General features: G+C 38.4%; 2 protein-coding genes across 2 annotated transcripts; one reads left to right on the forward strand and one right to left on the reverse strand.

Moving 5' to 3' along the window:
• Nucleotides 1-201: 201 nt before the first annotated feature.
• LOC147476691 (pluviatolide O-methyltransferase-like) lies at nucleotides 202-1979 on the reverse strand. The gene is made up of 3 exons (XM_086583336.1): nucleotides 1870-1979; nucleotides 823-1594; nucleotides 202-642 (listed from the first exon to the last, which is right to left on the reverse strand). Exons 2-3 carry the CDS (start codon nucleotides 1459-1461, stop codon nucleotides 343-345), a joined length of 939 nt encoding a protein of 312 aa, XP_086439462.1. The 5' UTR covers nucleotides 1462-1594; nucleotides 1870-1979; the 3' UTR covers nucleotides 202-342.
• Nucleotides 1980-16766: 14787 nt separating this feature from the next.
• Nucleotides 16767-17252, forward strand: LOC147476692 (secreted RxLR effector protein 78-like). Its single transcript, XM_086585799.1, has one exon. The coding sequence runs from the start codon at nucleotides 16767-16769 to the stop codon at nucleotides 17250-17252; it is 486 nt and encodes a 161-aa protein (XP_086441925.1).
• Nucleotides 17253-18826: the final 1574 nt, after the last annotated feature.

Raw genomic sequence — 18826 nt, forward strand, 5'->3', positions numbered from 1 at the left:
AATCTGTCCGTACGTAAAGTCGTCATTAGTTGAATACGGTAGGTTCTACTCTGTTTAGTTAAAGTTGTGCCGCTAACTATGAAGTCATTTGATAAAAACTCTTTTGGGAACAAATGAGTATGCATTTCTTTTGTCGCAAGGTTAGGGGCAAGCAAAAGAGTATACAGCCTAAATGAAGTTACAAACAGAGAGAGAAGTGTATACAGTGACAACACGATAAACTGTATTATATCATGATACCCATAACTTACTATGCAACTTTCTAGACCAACGCAGATTTTTATTTTGAAGGAAATAAAAGGAAGAGAATAGGAACGGGACATGTTAATCGATAGACTTCAACTATGGGAAAACTTCAATAACAGATTTTGAACCGAAACCATGAGTGATCTTGTAACTCGTAAAACCAGCCTCTAGGAAGAGTTTCTCCCATTCAGTCTCTGTTCTCTCTTTTCCAGTAAGCATAACCATCATGAGAATGTCGAAGCAAAGTTGAGTTTCTATTGCTTCATTTTTTCCTTTATTGACATCCACTACTATATCTATGATAATCACTTTCCCATTATTGTTTACTGATATTGCTTCTTTGCATCGCTTCAGTATATCCACGCATTCCTCGTCGGTCCAATTATGCATAATCCACTGTTTGATTAGCAAGTTTGCACAATCAGTAAATGGTCTTTGTTTTTCCAAATCGAAATCAGACAGTTTATAACAAGGTCATAACTCATAAGTATGTGAATCTCGTTAATTATTACATCAGGTGGGATAAACTAGCTACAAAAAAAATGACTGGATTGAAATAAAGGATAAGAAAAGAACCTTAAGTAGGATGATATCTGCATATGGAATATATTCAAACATGTCACCACCAACGAATTCTACATTTTCACTCCCTTGCATGTGGGAGACTACATGGGGAAGATCTAAGACAGTGCATCTTAAGTGGGGGAATGCCTCTGAGATTGCCTTAGCACAGCTTCCAGTGCCACCTCCTACATCAACCAGTGATGAAAACCCCTCAAACATAGGCTTACATTCTTTAACCACCACATTCATCACGAATTCTGAATCCGTAGACATTGAGGCATCAAAGCTCTTGCTAGCGTCAGAGTGTTGGGAGCAATAACTCCAAAAGTCCATCCCATATGCGGCCTCAAATGGTGTCGACCCTTTTCCTTGGAACCAGGAACTCATGAAATGACAAGGCGTTACACACAAAGGATCTGTCACTGCTAGCAAAAAAGATGACAGGTTTATGTCATGATTATTCGAGAGGAGCTTGGATGTAGGTGTTGACACATATCCTTCTTCGCTTTTGAGTTCGTGGATCTTCTGTACAGCAAAGAAGCCAGCGTGCACCAATACACGCATGAGACGGAAAATAGGAGCTGATTTCGTCTCAGGGATAGATAGTGCCTTCACCAACTCTGATAGGGTGACGGGTGACGGGTTTGTCATTGTTGTATATGATATCTGGTATGCCTAATTGTACTGCACACCTCAATGACATGGTAGTTATGTAGCTTAGTGTCTGATTCCATATATGCGCTTGAGCTGCAACATCCTCCTTTGCACTAGTAATGATCTCCATCTACATACATACAAAGTCAAATACAAGAAACTGGTATTAATTTGGTAAGGAGTTTGTTTCAATTCAGATCTTATAGTAATTCCAAGTGATTAAATTCCAGCCAGACTTAATTTCAATAATAGAATTCTGCTGCCTCTACTGGTCCAAAAAGTAGATTCATAAAAAGAAAAATCACATCTAGAAGACATGTATGTAAAGACTAAATCTGACAAAATTCTCTTACTGCCTAGGAAAATCTGGATTTACGTACAAACTTTCATAAGAAATATGTCTACCTGCTTTTTTCCAGCTAGATCAAGTTTCTCAGACATAGCTAGAGAAAAAAAGAAAGAGGAATTAGTGGGAAAGCATTCAGTTTACTCTGTTTTGTATATATGTGTGTGGGTGTGGGAATCAACAAAACCATAGGTAGTACAACGGTATGTATTGCTAAGTTAACATGCATCTAAGATGCTTGCCAGGGTGCCAATGTATAACTACTATAACAATTGTTCCCGGCGTGTTTTTTTATAATATTTTTTTATTTAATTAATTAATTTAATTGTTTATTTTAAAAATTAAAATTGATTGGACTCGGGATACGTGGGCTGGTTTTGGGCCCGAAGTTCGTGTTGGCTTTGGGTTTGGACCCAAGTATATAAACACTTTTTCTAGAAAATAGGGTTCGAAGATAATATAAATTATTAAAAATGGAGGCGGTTTGTTTCTTTGGAGCATTGGGCCAATGACCGGGCTAGGAGGATTTGTCGAAATTGTTCATACATGTGAGTAGCTATTTTGCTATTTCACCGGATTGATGATTTTCGTGTATCGGTGAATATTGTTTAATGTTTATGTTTTTATATCTTGGTCATTATATTGCTTTAATTCAAGGCCATCACGATGTCTGTTGAAAACTCTATTGAAAATCTTGTTGTGTAGTTAAAAACTTAAACTCAAAATTTTGGGATTTGGAACCTGTTGGAACTTCGAAAGTCGCCAATGGCGTCGCGAGTCCAACAAAGAAGAAATCGCCTAGTTTTTATTGAACCGTTGTTGTAATGTGTTTGGTGTGAGGTATTGACGTGGGGATTCTCCGAAGTTTTGTGTCCGGCAAGAATGGCATCGCCTATCTTGACGCCGGTTTGAAACCTTGTCCCGGTGATTCTAAATTTCATCGGCTTGAATGGTTTGATTAGTTGATGGACGTCCGGGATGTAAGATTGGGAACCTGTTGGAAGCTCCCAAGAGGCGATAATGGTGCCGGCGCCATTCTTCGGGCTACCGAAAGGTTTTGGATATTTGTGTTTTATTGTTTGGGTTGGTCGGTTGGATGTGTTTTGGTTGGATTAAGGTGCGTGAGGGTCGCTGAGTGGGTCGTAGGAAGCCATTAATGGCGGTTCAAATTATTCGAGATCTAGTTTTTGAGAAAATATATATTGATTGATTTGGGGTTTCGGTTTTGTAAATATTGTATGGTTTTCATTCTCGCCATTTTCGAGTTGGTTGGGGACGAGTGGGGATGAGTGGTGGCCGGTTTCGGTGGTTTGAGGAGAACCGGTGAGAAGATGATGAACAGTGATCCGATTTTGGGCTTGGGCCTTAGTCGCTTTTGGTTGGGCCATAAACTTTATATGTTATGTTAGGCCCGATTCTATTTTAAGTTTTGGGCCCGATTTTTGGTTGTTTTGTTTGGGCCCAATTTAATTAAGTTTTGGGACCCGGTTTTAGTGTTAGTTGTGGGCGAAGTTCTATTCGATTTGGGCCAAACTAATTAGTTGTTGGGGCCCAGCTTTCGGTTTGAGTTTTGGGCCTAAACACTAGTTAGTTATTGGGCCGGATTAATCCTTGGTTTCGGACCAGTTTCATATTAAGTTTAGTTTGGGCCCAGTTTAAGTAAGTTTTGGGACCAGTTCTAATATTAGTCTATGGGCCCGTTTCATTTGTATTTTTGGACCGAACCACTTAACTGTTTTTGGGCCCGTTTCTAATATTGCTTGGGCCAGTCCATATAATTTAATATAGATCCATTAGGTCGAATTAGAATAAATAAGTGGACTTTTAGACTTAGGGTTCTAAGGTTTGGGCTTGGCGATTAGGTCCAACCATTACCTTAGTCAATGAGCCCGCGTGAACCATGCACTTTGACCTTAGCCATGAACCATGGCTATGACTCTGAACACAAAAACACTAAACGCCAGTTTGACTTTGACTAGGACAGTTTGACTTTGACCATCGACCGTTGACTTTGACCTTTGACCATGGACGGTTGACTTTCACCTTTGACTTGGACAGTTTGACTTTGACCATGACATGTTGAGTTTGACCTTGACCATGAGGTGTTGACCTTTGACCGTTGACTTTGACTGTTGACCGTTGACTTTGACCGTTGACTGTGAATGTTGACTTTTCCAGTTTTTCATATGTTTGTTTATATGGATATATATATAGTAATAAAATACTGTCGGATATTGTATAACTTGGTTGGTAAATTATCTAATTTAGATTTGACGTGAGTAGTGTGTAAAAGCATTGGCTTTTGATTGTGGATGGATTGTTTAATTGTCACGCGTTTTATGTGTATATTATATGGACACATATAGTAATAAAATGCTGTGGAAGCTTGTATAACTTTGGTTGTCATTATCTAAGAAAGATTTGACCTTGATGATTGGGTATTTTTTTGTTAAACAAGAGAAAGTAAGTTCTGTGCGTCAGCTTTGCAACACAAAAAGCTTCGATCGTTTGGATACAATGGAAAGAGTTGTTCCATTCGAAGATATCCCGTCGAAAATCAATTTGCTGAAATTAGGATTTTGACCGTTTTCAACCTAAATTTTCTTCTAGATAGTCTGAGATTGGGACTTCGAGTTCTACATGAAAAAGTATGTATACATACCTTAGTTTCTAAATAATTAAGTTACATGTCATTTGGATGAATGTAGAAAAAAACCATAGCATTGACTATGTGGTCGATAAGAACTAATGAAGGCTTGATTCCAATCTTGAAAGCTTTGGATCGTGGCGACTTTGAGCAAAAGTGCAGCCACTACACTATACTATATTAAATATTATATATTAGTTATTGTGGTAACTATATGTGAACGTGATTGGTAATGCGTGATTGTGGTTATTTAACATGTATTCACGAAACATTTAACTAATGTGTTATTCCCCGATTGAACCTTTTTTGATATCTATGATTTATATAATTGATAATGAGGTGAGTTGATTAGTTATTGTGTTTGGAATCTTTAGTAATGAATTATTGTTTGAGACGATGTTTGTTTTGTAATAAAAAATATTATAATAAAATGAGAACTCATGAGTGTTAAAATCCGTGTAAAAAGTGTCCGTGAAAGTTTAATGTGTAAGCCATCTTTAGAACTCTCCATACTCGGGATTTGGTAATGAGATATTATGACTTGTGATGTCATGTGATAGTTGGGTATTCATTGAATGTGCCATGAATGACCCGGTATTCATTGAATGTGCCATGAATGACCCAATCGTTTGACCGCCCTAGAGAGGAACTAAGGTATTAGCCTTGGGTTGGTCGTATTCCTTGAATGTACACGGGAATGTAGGTTTGGGTATTCCTTGAATGTGGCGGAATGACTCGGGGCATTTATTGAATGTGCTATGAATGGCCCGTTAGTGTTATGATGGGTATTCCTTGAATGTGGCGGAATGACCCAAGGTATTCATTGAATGTGCCATGAATGACCTGATATTTTGTTATGCCCAAAAGAGGCTTTGTGATTATGTGTATGGAAAGCCCGAGATGGTCATGACTCACAAGTTCTGAGTTTACAAGATGAAAGTATGTTTCTGGAGGCTGATATCCCGCTTGGGGCGACGTGTCTTGTAGTGGTACTTCGGTGTGAGTGAGTATACGGGATATGTGTGATTTGGCAAATGTGTGTAGTGCAAATCGTGGAGTAGGAACTAAAGGTTGGGCTGTGTCTTTGAATAAATGAGTCAACGAGATAAGTAATAAGCAAAGTAAAATATTGATTTTCGTGTGATGGAGTTATTGCATATGATGTATATGATTTCTTATGATAAATGTTTACGTGGTTTGTATGAGTTGATACTCACAAGGGATGAATGTACTCCTTGGTTGTGACTTTTCCTCGTTCTCATAAGTAGGCAGTGATACTAAAGTAAAAGTATATGAATTGTGTGATGTTATGGATATAAAGTGTGACGGTGAATAATATTAGTAAATGATTGTAATTTCTATGTGAAATGAAATGACTATAACTTGATATGTTATTACGAAAATATTAATGACTTGTGATAGTCCGAGATCTATGGTTATGCACGCTAAACTTTATGACGAATAATCTTTGTCATATGAATGACTATCATTAATATAGATATTATGATAAGTGGTATTCCTCAAAGATACGGGACGAACCAGGTTATATCAATTAGACTTCAATGTCTTAAATGAGGTTGGGTCATGAATAGAATTTTGACTGGCTGAGATAAATCAATTTATTGTGATGTCTAACTCTGTTTTGCAGGAGGGTAGGAGCTATTAATCTTTTCTGCAGGGACGTAAATATCCTACCCTAAGACGACGTGTTGGCTTAAAGGTAAGGTATACCAAACTCATATTTAATTAGGTTATCATATGTGCAGTTAATAAATGAAATGTAAGTGGTATTGTATTGTGAGTTATCTTGGAAAGTGGGAATGACGAGTAATATTATATGAGATTCTTGGAATTTGTATGTTGGGGGTGGAATCTTACTTGGGAAGAAACTACACGCCGTTTTTGGAAAACGGAACTATATTGTCTTCAAGTTGAAATGGTTTGAAATGTTACATTTATTCATTTGAAATATTATTATATATATTTTGTTGTTAGTCTACTCATACCAAAGAAATTCAATTTTGCTGACCCATGTTTGCTTTGTTTTGCAACGTGGGTGTGTTCTTAAAACATAGATGGTGGAGTCACGATGGATGAAGACACGTGACTTGGATTTGCTCTTGAGTCTTACGGTTTAAGTTTTAAAGTGTACGGTTTTGAATTGAAACAAATGTAATAGAGTTGGTTAGTAAAAATTTTATTTGTAAATGAAGCGTTGTTCTTTCGGTTTAATCTGATCTCGAGTTTAATATCGTGGTTGATAATATGTTAGTGGGTTTTGTTTCACCCCGGGTTTCCAGGTGAGTGAATATCAGTTTTAATTATTCTGGAAATTTGGGGTGTGACAACTACACTTCTTAGATTAATTGTTCATGGCCGGCGTCTTCTTAATTCATTAACAAGGTGATGCAGATCAAGACAATTTGAGGCCCTATGCCAAATTATAAAAGAGGGGACTTCGAATATTGACTTATTATATATGGTATTTTATTGCTTCTTATAACATTATATTGCTAGTTTTTGAAGCTTTTAATAAATAATGACCCACCTTCCCTTTTTATGAAGAATTTGTTGGACAACGATTGTTTACCGAACAGAGAATGAAGAAGCAAAATGGCGCATATTACGGTTATTACCACTTTAAACTAGTAACAATATGCGACCCTGCTACGCACCGGTTCTTGTAACGTTTTGCACAAAATGGTACTAATAGCGCAGCCACGAAATTTCTTGAATAAACCATGAGACTTGAAAAATCCTAATCCTCAAGGACCTATAATAGGAAGGAGGTAGATTCCAATAGTGCAGGGAGGTATTACTAAATAATTAAATAAAATGAAGTGCTTACAAATACGAATTACTAAATAATTAAATAATAGGTGTTTACAAATATGTAGAGAGGTGTTACTTAAAAATGGAAATAAGTAGATTAGAAATCAAGAAATGAGGCTCACCTCCTTCATTCAGAACTCATTACACTAATCCACCCTCAAATCGCTAATACCCACTAAACCCCCCTATTTTTAAGTCGTTTATATGTAACCTCCCTGTTTTTGTAAAAGTAATTAAATCTCGGTCTAATTTTAATATCCTCACCAAAATTATTTCCTTTTCTACCCTTTCACTGAAATAGAGATTTAAGATTGACGAACCACCGAGGATTACAAAAAAAAAATGAAAAACACTGAAACAATGATGTTCTTGTTTCACCATTGAAGAAATAAGCTTCCACTTTCAGATTTTCATTGTTTGTTTGACTATTGAAGAAACAAGATTTGACATTGAAGATTTATAAAATGGTTATTCTTACATCTGAGAGATTGAAGAAAGTGGTATATATTTTCATCTCGATCGTCTTCAAATTTGTGTTGGATGCTTTCTCAATTTGATTACGAACTCTATTCAATTAATGCTTCTTTCGTATTTTATAGTTTTATGCAATTATACATCTTGATATTGTTTTCACTTTACTTTAACTTTGTTTTATGTGTTTCTATTAGATTTGAATTTGTTATGAAAAGTAAAATTTTAAGTGATTTCATCGGTTTTTGGCATAGTGTTATTACTATGAAAAGTTAAATTTGCATAGTGTTCATCAATTTTGACATTGTTTTTGTAAATGCAATGAAATGGAGGGATTGTGCTTTTCTGTCATTTGTTGCAAAATCCTAACTAGTGTTCGTCTTGGCGCTAATTTTATTATCATGGATTTTAAGGGGGAAAATGGTCGGATTTTATTCCTTTATCCATTGGACATTTCATTTTATTCGTTCTTTGAAGCATAGTGTGATAGAGACAGACTCGGAGCTTCAATCCTTGGCGTGCTTCTGTTGGGTGAAAAGTGAGTACCGTTGCTATGGCCACCGCAAACTTCAACTCTTGGATTATGCTAGAAAGCCACTTGCCTGTCACTACAATGGTGGACAAGATCCGTGGAAAAATTATGAAAATGATGTCTAATCGGCAAGAGTTGGAAGACCAAACAAGAAACGGAAGCAGAGCACTAGTGTTGCAAGAGGTAGGAAGAAGAACAAGTGCCCTTGCTATGACCATCGCAATCCAAGAGTGGGCTCCACTCCTACAACATGCTCTGCACCGATTCAATTATTTGCTATTTGATGGTTGCTCTTATATAAGAGCAAGATGTTGATGATTTTGCATTATGCTTTGATTTATTCTTTGATGTTGCTCGTATATAAAAAATGAGATGTCGATGAACCTGCTTTCTTTTTTTTTTATGTTGTTGGATTTTATAGTTTGACATTGGATTTTATATGTTATGATTTTTAGTTAGAGATTTTTAAAACAACTAGTTAAAAGCGGTTTTGTATTAGTGTGTAAAGATACTTTTACATAGTAACTTTTGGGACGACTGAAATTAGCCTGACACCTAACATAATATATGTAAATGTATTTTTACATAGTCATTATATATGTAAATCTATATTTATATAGTAACTTAACCTATGAAAACATACATTTACATAGTTACTTTTTGGTAATAAAAATTGTTCGACACCTAATGAATGTAAATGTATTTTTACATAGTCATGTATATGTAAATCAATATTTACATAGTAAAACTACTATGAAAATTTAAGATTGCAGAGTAAAACTACTATGCAAATTTAAGATTGCAGAGTAAAATTTAAGAATGTAGAGTAAAAGTACTATAAAAATGTAAGATTGCAGAGTAAAACCACTATGAAAAATTAATATTGCAGAGTGAATTTTAAGATTGCAGGATAAAACTACTATGAAAATTTAAGATTGCAGAGTAAAACTACTATATGGACTTGACAACCTTTAATAATCGAACCCAGGGGAAAAACAATATTTCGACTTAAGTCTTACTATGTACCATCACCACATGTTTACATCTCCATAACTGCATATTTTTTTTTCTAAATAACTTCATATAATAACAGTTTCAAAGACACAAACACTCCAAGACCTACCTATTAAGGCTTATCAAAACTCTAACATCATGAATTTTTGAATTGACTACTTAGAAAATATAAGAATGCATAGTAACAATTATTACCAAGTCTGTGGTTCCCTTTCTAAAATACAATATGTTTTCAATTCTAGGAATGAACTAACCATTGGCACCATACCAACTTTAAAATCCGAACAAGCTCGACTTCTGATTTTCATGTGGAAATTTAAATTTACATAGTAGTTTGACATAAGAAAATTTAATTTTACAGAATAATTTGATATATGAAATTTTGAATTTACATAGAAGTTTGATATAAGAAAATTGGAATTTACATATGAAAATTTAAGTTTACATAGTAGATTTGTGAAACAAAACATGCCTAATGTAGATTTGTGAAACAAAACATGCCTGATGAAAATATTTGTACTATGCAAATTTAAAAAATGCATAGTAGTAGTATTATGCGAACTTAAAACTACATAGTAATATCACATCACTCTGAAAATTTTAATTTGCATAGTTTAACTCTCTAATCGTTGTGAAAGCTAGAACCAAAAAGAAAAATATCCCCAACAAACCCAAACGGCCAAACACAAATTTTGTTGCAAAACTTTTACAACCAATATTAACATTCAATCTTTAGTATTTGGATTTCTCTTTTCAAGTAGGAAATCAACAATGTCGATATTTAATCTAATATATAATGAGAACAAATTTAGAAATTGAATTTTCATTATCTTCACCCTATTTTCAATCTTCAAAATTGTCGTTCGAATGAATCTATAACCTTCTTTAATTCTTCCACCATAAAATCGATATTAAATTCTTAGAATTTGGGATTGTGGGGAAGACAATACCATTTGAGATGGTTCTGAGTTTTTTGAGAAGTTTTCTCTCGTAAAGAGAGAGAAAGCTGGCCTAGGTTGTTTTAATTACGTGGGTATTTTGGTAAGTTCTGGATGCATAAAAAAAACAGGGGGGTTTTATGGTTTAGTCCGTAAGGAGGGGGTTTTTATGTAGCCACTTGAAGGTAGAGGGAGATTAAACGCAAAACCTGGATTAGAAATACACTGAGAGTAGATTCCGAGAAAGTCGGCTATCTAATAGTGTAGAGATAACCCGCACGACCCTTATTATTTTAAAATTGTCGAAAAAAGACATGGATGGTAAAAGGTAAGACGCAAAATAAAAACTGTCCCACCCAATCAAATGACTCGACTTATTTGGTAGGCATGTTCAGTGTGCATATTTATTGTAGTACTAGGGTATGCCTGTGCCTACGGCCCGCGAAACCTCAACGCGCTTTCCGTGCGAAACAATTCGAGACGTACACGCGCTTTCGGCACGAAACAACTCGTCACGCCTTCGGCGCAAGGCCAACCCAATTGCCCATTATCCATAAGCCAATAGCATCAATTGGGCCAACCAATTGTGCAGTTCCATGTCAAATTTGGAGGCCCAATAGTTTATAAGCCCAGTCGCAATTGTTGACTTTTGGCTGATTTTTGGATAGATCTCATAGTATTTATTGCACTTGATAAAATTGCACAAACCCTCCAAACACTTGGGTTTGCCAAGTCATATTTTGGTGAGAATGATTACCTACCATTTGATAGGGCATTTTAGGCCCCACACTTCTCTATTTTGTTAGATAGATGCACAACAATCAGTTTGTATACCTTAAAATAAGTGCACATATAATTGGTGTGCATACCTCAATAGCTAGGCATGTGAAGAAGTAATATCAACAACCAATGTATATTATACATGTGTCCGACACATTACATTATTGAACATTTCTCCAATCAAGCTACTTACATGTCACCCCACTCAGTAACTGACCTCACACAGGGCATATCACCGATCTCCAAGAACGCTCACCAATTAGTTCAGATGATTACTTATTCTCGGATTGCCTACCTCATATGATAATATAACGGTCATAAACGCATAGGACAAATATTTCTAGCAAGACCGGAGCTTCAGCCACGCTCATCAGAAGAAGAGAAAATATCACTAAGATTACTATGTAAACTTGATTCATGTTCACCGGAGAAGTTGATACATAGACAACTCACATAGACCCAAGCTCAGTCAATACCACATTCTCCACCATTTTCTCTCATTTTCCTAGAATTGTATGCATGGTTACGCACAATACGAATTTTTACATTGCGTTGTCTGCATGTCAAATTTCTTGAGAAAATTTTATTATTCACTTGTTATTCTCAAGCCCACGAAACATGAAAAACCTCAAAGAACAAAAATTGTCGACCAAATCGAATAATGAATGAAAGCATCATATCCTCTTGCAGCAAGAAAATTAGTCACTCAAAAACCAAGTAGCCACTCCCAAATTGTACTTTGATGGTGCATTTAGGATTCTAACGGCGGGCCCAATAATTTAGGAATTTAGGAAAGTGGACCCTTAGGTGTGCTAGAACTGGGCCTCCTATTTTTGGACTCCTAATGAGGAGAGATTGATCTTTCCACGCAAAGGAGAGATCTATTTTAACAAACGTTGGATGGGAGCTGATTTGATCCGGAAACAGAAAGATTACACACTAGTGTTTTATTTGGAAACTCTACGTGTCTGACAATTGACAATGACCAAATTAGAATAGATAAATACAAAAAAGACCCGTTAATCCTCGCATCTTCTTTCCCTTTCTCTTTTTAAGATAGATCAATCTTCCCCATCTTTGTTCTTTTCCATTTTTTTTGTAATGAACTGTAATGGTAATAATGTATAAAAATAAGGAATTCATCAATAAGATGAACACGGATTCTATTAGTACTGATTAAAAGACAAATATTTCATCAAGAGGTTCAACAATGCAAGAAAAAAAATAAAGACAAAGTATTATACAACTAAAATTATAAATTTATTCATCTCTTCAATCCTTCAACATATGAATACATGAACAATCTGTTCAAGTTCTTCATTGAGTTTGATAAAAATCAAGACCCATTTGCTCAAGTCTTGATGAATTTTCCCCTTTTTGAAAGATGCTCAGTATAATAGGTTGTATAAATTTACACAGCCACATAGGAGCCACATGTGTTTTTAAAAGAGATTTACATAATAAGTTTAATGTGTAAAAAAACACATCCAATAGTGAACAAGTGATGTTAAACAAGTGGAACTCATTGTGTTTAAAAATGTGTAAACTTAGTGCTCATCAATCCATGTGAAACTCAGTGCTCACCAATCCATGTGAAACACATCAAAATATATAAAAACAAGTGATGTTGGCTTCCCATTGGTTTAAAATAATGAGAATGCAAAACTTATGAAGTCCCATTTTTTAAGTAGTGGGTAATTAGAACTAATTGAGTTTAAAAATGCGTAAAATTATTTTCATTTTTAGATATGTGTTTATACATTTTTAAACTAAAAATGCTTTTATATAATTTTTAAAGTTGGATATTTCAATTTGTACTAAAAGTGGTTTACACAATCATTGGTCATACTCTAAGATGACGGGTTTAAAATGTCATTTTCATTATTCATTTCTCTTTATTTAAACTCCCCTAAATTTTTTTGGTTTGGTTTTGTGAGCCACACAGTGCCTTTTTCGAGAACCAAGTTTTCGAGCTTAAGTAGTAACAATGGGGACCAAATTTTCGGAACCCGGTGGTGATATAACTTAAATAGCTTAAGTGATCCTATGCCCTTTTTTGCCGCTTATAGTTAAAATACAAAGAGGGAGACAGGTTCTTATCTTAAAACCTTTAGTTTCCCTTCTGTTTTAGGAAATTTCTTTGCAAAGTTCCTGCTCGCCAAGGAACCCTACCCTTCTCCTCTTGTCTTCTTCTTTGTCTAATCTTATCCCGGTGAAATCCTCCACAACTCGAGTGTGTGAGTTCGGGAAAGATTTCTTGGTAGTTGTCTTGTGTGGTAAAATCCTCCACTTTGGATTACGATGTGAGTTGCTCAAGATAGTCGACTCCCTTTGATCGCCTTTATTGGTAAAATCCTTCACTCTTGAGAGTGAGAGTTAAATAGGACGAAAAAAGGATGAATCTGTATGAGTTTGAAAACCCCAACCGCTCCAAATTTGTGGCTGTTGGTAACCCCATATGGTTGCACAAGGCTTACCCGAAATAATCCAAGAGTCCCAAATTGGGTTCCACTAGATCAACATCCGAGAGTAGTCATGTTGGCCCCCGAAAAGGTATAGATAGATATGGCTTCAACCAGAAAACCCTTTGTCTTAGGCAATAGAGACACGAAATCAACAAGCTACGGTACAAAATAACGGTGGTGGCTCTAGGTGGAGTGCCCTGTTTGGACGGAATGGAAACCAGGAATCTATAGTAGCGTTCACATCGTATTCTCTTAGTATTATAGATGGCGTAGCTCAAGTACCAGAGGAACTGGTTGAGCAGGGGATAAAACAATGGGATGAGTACTTGGTTGGATACTTCTTGGATAAGCGACTGTCGTTCCCTATGGTCAAAGATTTCCTAGGAAAGAAATGGAAGCTCAAGGGAGAGTTTGATATTACGGTCGATAAGGAGTTGTTCTATATGAACTTTACCATTCGAAGATCGGCAAATGATTTTAGATGAAGGACCGGTGTTTATTGGGGGAGAGTGTTTGTGATAAAGCCTTGGACAATTGACGTCAACAGCCTACGAAATAAGGAGAATACTATACCGTTATGGGTGAAGTGATGGGCGCATACTCAAAAGGAGATGTGGACTTTGGATGGATCCTCCCTTTTGGCAAGTTTGGTTGGTGGAACACCAAAGTTTATGGACGATGCTACTGCCAAGAGGAAACGGTTGACGCGTTTGCTCGATTTTGTATTGAATTTCCGGTAAACCACGGTATAAGGATAACATAAAGATAAAGGTTGGGGATCGCGAACTTGATATTCCTTTGGAGTATCCATGGAAGCCTTAGTCCCGTGAGAAGTGTTGTCGCTTTGGGCACACCACACAGCTATGTGGAAGTCGGGCAACGAGGTCGGGTCCGCGGCGAGATGGGCAACCGTATGTTGGTGGAGGGACAAGTAGAGAGTGTGGACGGGAAGGAAGAATGAACACGAGAAGAAGAAAGCGCCGATGGCAACAGAGAGGGATCTTGATAGGGCACAAGAGAGTGTGTATGTCGGCGAGCAGTGGTAGAAGGAGAATCTTCTCATGCCCTTGTGGTTCTTTGGAAATGTTGAGAGGGATCGGATGCGCAGAGTTTGAGCAGTGGTGAACAGGAACAGTGTGGGCTAAGCTATCAGAGGCCTAGTGCAGAAGGCCAGCAGGGTACGCAGAACAGCATTTAGCTAGTATCTCCAGGTCGAGTTGAAGGTACTTTTCAAGGGCAAGAGGATGGCGCTGATAAGCTTATGTTGACGATAGTGGAACCCCCTTCCAAAAGAAGGCGTAATTATACATCCCGAACTGCGAGTGTTTTTTGCGAAAGCGTAACATCTTTGAGGAACTTGGCGGACTTGGAGGAGGACGACCTCTCCGGATCGCGGAACCCGAGAACATTCAGTGACTCGCAATCCACTCGTCCCAAAGCGAGCGTAGCACCAGAGAATAGTCTTTGTCCAAACAAGAGCCCAAAACAACGTAACTTCGTATCAAAGAGGCGGCTTGAGAAGCGTGGAAAAGGACGGCCGAAAAGGGTGTGGGAAGCGGCGGGGTCACTAAACCTATTCCTCATCAATGATTAGGGTGTGTAGTTGGAATATAAGAGGATTGAGCGATCACATGAAAGCAAAAATTTAAATAAGTTTATTGTGGAGAAGAAGATTAGTTGCATGGGCTTGTTGGAAACAAAAGTGAAGAGGGAAAAACACCTCTCTATTGCTGATTTGGTTTGCCCATCGTGGGAATATATACATAATTATGCGAAAGTGATGAACATGGACGATATGGATTGCATGGGATACGAAAGCAGTTTGGATGTACATAGAGAGGTGGAAGGGGGGCCCGATTCTTACATCGCAAGGTTGAGAGCCTACAAAGATGGGTTCTCCTTTTACCTTACCATTGTTTATGCTAGTAATAGAGTCATGAGAGGCTCATCTTGTAGGATGAGCTGAAAATGATAAGTGCCGGAACCCAAGGTGCGTGGTGTGTGATGGGAGACTTTAACAATGTGCTTTTTTTTGCACGAAGAGTGGGAGATAGGGCTGTCCACCCCGCAGAGACTCTCCCTTTGGCGAAGTTGCCTAAATACGGGCAGGTTTGACCACGCCAGAATCTGGATGCTTTTACACATGGAACAAATGTGGGGATAAAATAAGGAAGTGGTCAAGATTGATCGGTGTCTCATCAATGCGCCTTGGCGTCTATTCCAAAGAGCAACAAAGGTGGAGATCCTAACCCAAGGACTCTCTGATCATTGCCCGTTGATTCTGAGTTTTTTGCAAACTTTTCGAAGTAACACTCCTTTTCGATTCATCAATGTGTGGATAATGAGCCAGGATTTTATGCCTACTGTTAGGGCTTGTTGGGAAATCGAGGACCATGGGAGTCCGCCATTCATGCTAACAAGGAAACTCAAAAGTTTAAAAGGTGTGTTGAAAGGGTGGGCACGATCGGTTAGGATCGATACTTTCGAAAAAGGGGGCTGAAACAAGAAGTGAACCGAAGCGCGATTCAAGAAAAAACTGAACGGTCAGCCACTTGACCTTACTCTTAGTGCACAAGAGTTTTCTTTGTGAGGAAGAAGCCGGTGTCACCTTCTCAAGCCGGAGGAAGCCGAGTGGTACTACAAAACCGATATAGATTGGTGAGCCGGGGATAAATGCAATCGCTTTTCTTCAATTCTTTGAAAGAGAAACAAATCAGAAATAGGGTGTGGAGTATTACGGATCGCAAGGAACTATAAGGGAAGGTAAAGAACCAAACCAGTGAAGCATTTCTGCGCACTATAAAGAGCTACTTGGGGTGTCGTCGACTTGTTGTGACACCGATTTTCGAATGGTGTGCATATTACCGAGGTAGAACTTCGCACACGCCCGGATGTTAGCTTCCCCTATTAGGGACATGGAGATTAAAGATGCACTGTTTTGCGATGGGAGACAACAAGGCACCGTGCCCGGATGGCTTCAATGCTTGTTTCTTCAAAAACATCCGGGATATTATCGAGATGATTTCATTAGAGCTATTCAGCAGATTTTCAGCCATAAGCGGATACGAGTATAAACGCTTACCTTTAACTGCGTGGTCTTATCCCGGTTGAAAAATGCCTCGCGATATTGCTTCTTTTCGACCTATAGTATGTTGCAACATCGCGGTACAAATGTGTATCAAAAGTGTTAACTAACAGAATGAAAGATTGCATGTCATCTTTGATATCAAGCCCCCAATCGCTTTTATTCCGGACGATCAATTCAGATAATCTTTTGATGGCCCATGAACTGTTGCGTGGGTATTCAAGGAAGAATGGGCAGAAGAGATGTGCAATAAAGCTGGATATTCAGAAAGCTTATGACTCTGTCTCTTGGGTAGCAATTGAAGCAATTCTACACAAGTTCAAGTTCCCACCTCTGTTCATAGAATGGCTCCAGATGTGCTATACTTCGCCGTATTTCTCGGTGATGGTAAATGGGTCTCCTGAAGGTTATTTTCAAGGGAAGCGAGGCTTAAGACAGGGGGACCCTGTGTCTCCTTATCTGTTCGTGCTAGTCACGGAGATTCTGAGTTCGCTACTCCATCAAGGGCTCCAGTCTCGGAAAATTTCAGCCCATTCAAAGTGCAAAAAACTTGAGATATCTCATTTATGTTTTGCTGATGATGTGCTCCTGTTCTGCAAAGGTAATATGGACTCTATTATAGTTGTAAAGGGTATCTTACATTCTTTCTCTGGAGCTACAAGGACTAAATCTCAGTAATGCAAAGACAACTCTTTTAACTGGAAGTATGACTGAAGCGGAAGGGCTAGCATTAGCAGAAGCCATGAACATCTCTCTTGTAACCCCACCAGTCACTTACTTGGGGCTGCCACTCACGCTACAAGATTAGGGGTAAAAGAATGCTTGCCGCTCATAGAAAGATTACCGGAAGAATCTCAAATTGGAAAAACAAGGAGTTGAACAGGCGGCAGAGTCAGCTTGTGAAGTCGGTGCTTTCATCCTTCCAGAATTATTGGGAAAACAACTTTTGTTCTCCGGAAAGCTGTGCTGGATAAAGTAGCTAAACTGTGTAACAGGTTCATCTGGGCAAGACCGAGTATGGCAAAAAAAATGCACCATGCGAGCCACGCTACCCTCAGACTTGACAAGGAGCAAGGAGGACTTGGTTTGGTGGACCCACGGGTTTGGAATCAAGCTGCATATTGTGGATTAGTGGGCTTGGGAGAACCACATAAAGTGGGCTTGGGAGAACCACATAAAGAAGAAGCATTTTTGGACCATGAAAGTTCCGCAGGACTGCTCATGGGTGTGGCGAGGGATCCTAAAGAAATGAGAGATCACCGGAAGTTTGTTAGATACTGAGATAGCCCGAATGGTAATGGGACAAGCTTTTGGCATGACCGTGGTGTGCAAGCCCACTCATCTTGGACCCTGATGCAAGGGCCCTTCTGGCTGAAGTCGTTCCAATGGATGCACTGGTCAGTTCGGTGATTATTAATGGAGAGTGGGCAGAGAGTATCGTCGACCTACCCGAATGTGAGGTGAAGAGGCGATCATGAACACCGAGATTAACTCATACACCTTGGAGGACCAAGTAGTTTGGACGCCATCGAAGTTCGGGCTGTTTTCGTGTCCTCTCTGCCTATCGGGTCTTGAAGAATGTTAAAGTAAAAGTAAAATGGTACAAGATTGTATGGGGAAAGTTGTCGGCTGCCGGGCATTCATTCACCGTGATGGCGGTTTGTTCTCTGATCGTTACCTACCCGCAATAGACTCATGGCGAAGAAGGTGATTGGGCATTCGCTACCGCCTCTGTGGATTTATATGAGGAAAGCTCGGCGCGACTTGTTCTTTGATCGCTCCTATTCAAACCGGTGTGGAGCAGTTTTAAGGAGGCGATGGGGTTACCAAGCGAGTTCAAATTCTCATCTGAGAATGGTATTACATCATGAGCATTTGTAGACCGAAATCCATAGCCTCCGAAGTGTTGAGGAAGCTTAACATGTCTTTGGTGCAAGCGATATGGAATGAGAGGAATTGGAGGCTCAAGAGGCAACGGTTTCTCAGTGCTGATTCAGTGAGAATGAAGGCTGTGAATAATATGAAATTGTATCTAGGGAAATCGTTGGAAGTAGTGAAGGATGATGTCGCAGTGCGAACTGTTTTGACTAGGCTCGGGATTGGTGTAGCGTACACGCGAAGGGAGGACCAGTGGGTCAAATGGATGAAACCTGACTCTGACATTCTTGTCCTTAACACGGATGGATCTCTACAGCAGGGAAAAGCAGGTTATGAGGGGTTTTAAGGGATCGAAATGGAGAGGTTCTCATGGC

Source organism: Coptis chinensis, chromosome 9 (genome assembly GCF_015680905.1).
Source record: "Coptis chinensis isolate HL-2020 chromosome 9, ASM1568090v1, whole genome shotgun sequence".
NCBI lineage: Eukaryota > Viridiplantae > Streptophyta > Magnoliopsida > Ranunculales > Ranunculaceae > Coptis > Coptis chinensis.

Excerpts from the sequence above, each read along its gene's own strand:
- LOC147476691 (XM_086583336.1), bottom strand. The coding sequence starts at position 1,461 with ATGACAAACCCGTCACCCGTCACCCTATCAGAGTTGGTGAAGGCACTA. Across the intron at positions 643-822 it reads CAGATATCATCCTACTTAAG|TGGATTATGCATAATTGGAC; the intron begins GTTCTTTTCTTA and ends CTAATCAAACAG.
- LOC147476692 (XM_086585799.1), top strand. The coding sequence starts at position 16,767 with ATGGCCCATGAACTGTTGCGTGGGTATTCAAGGAAGAATGGGCAGAAG.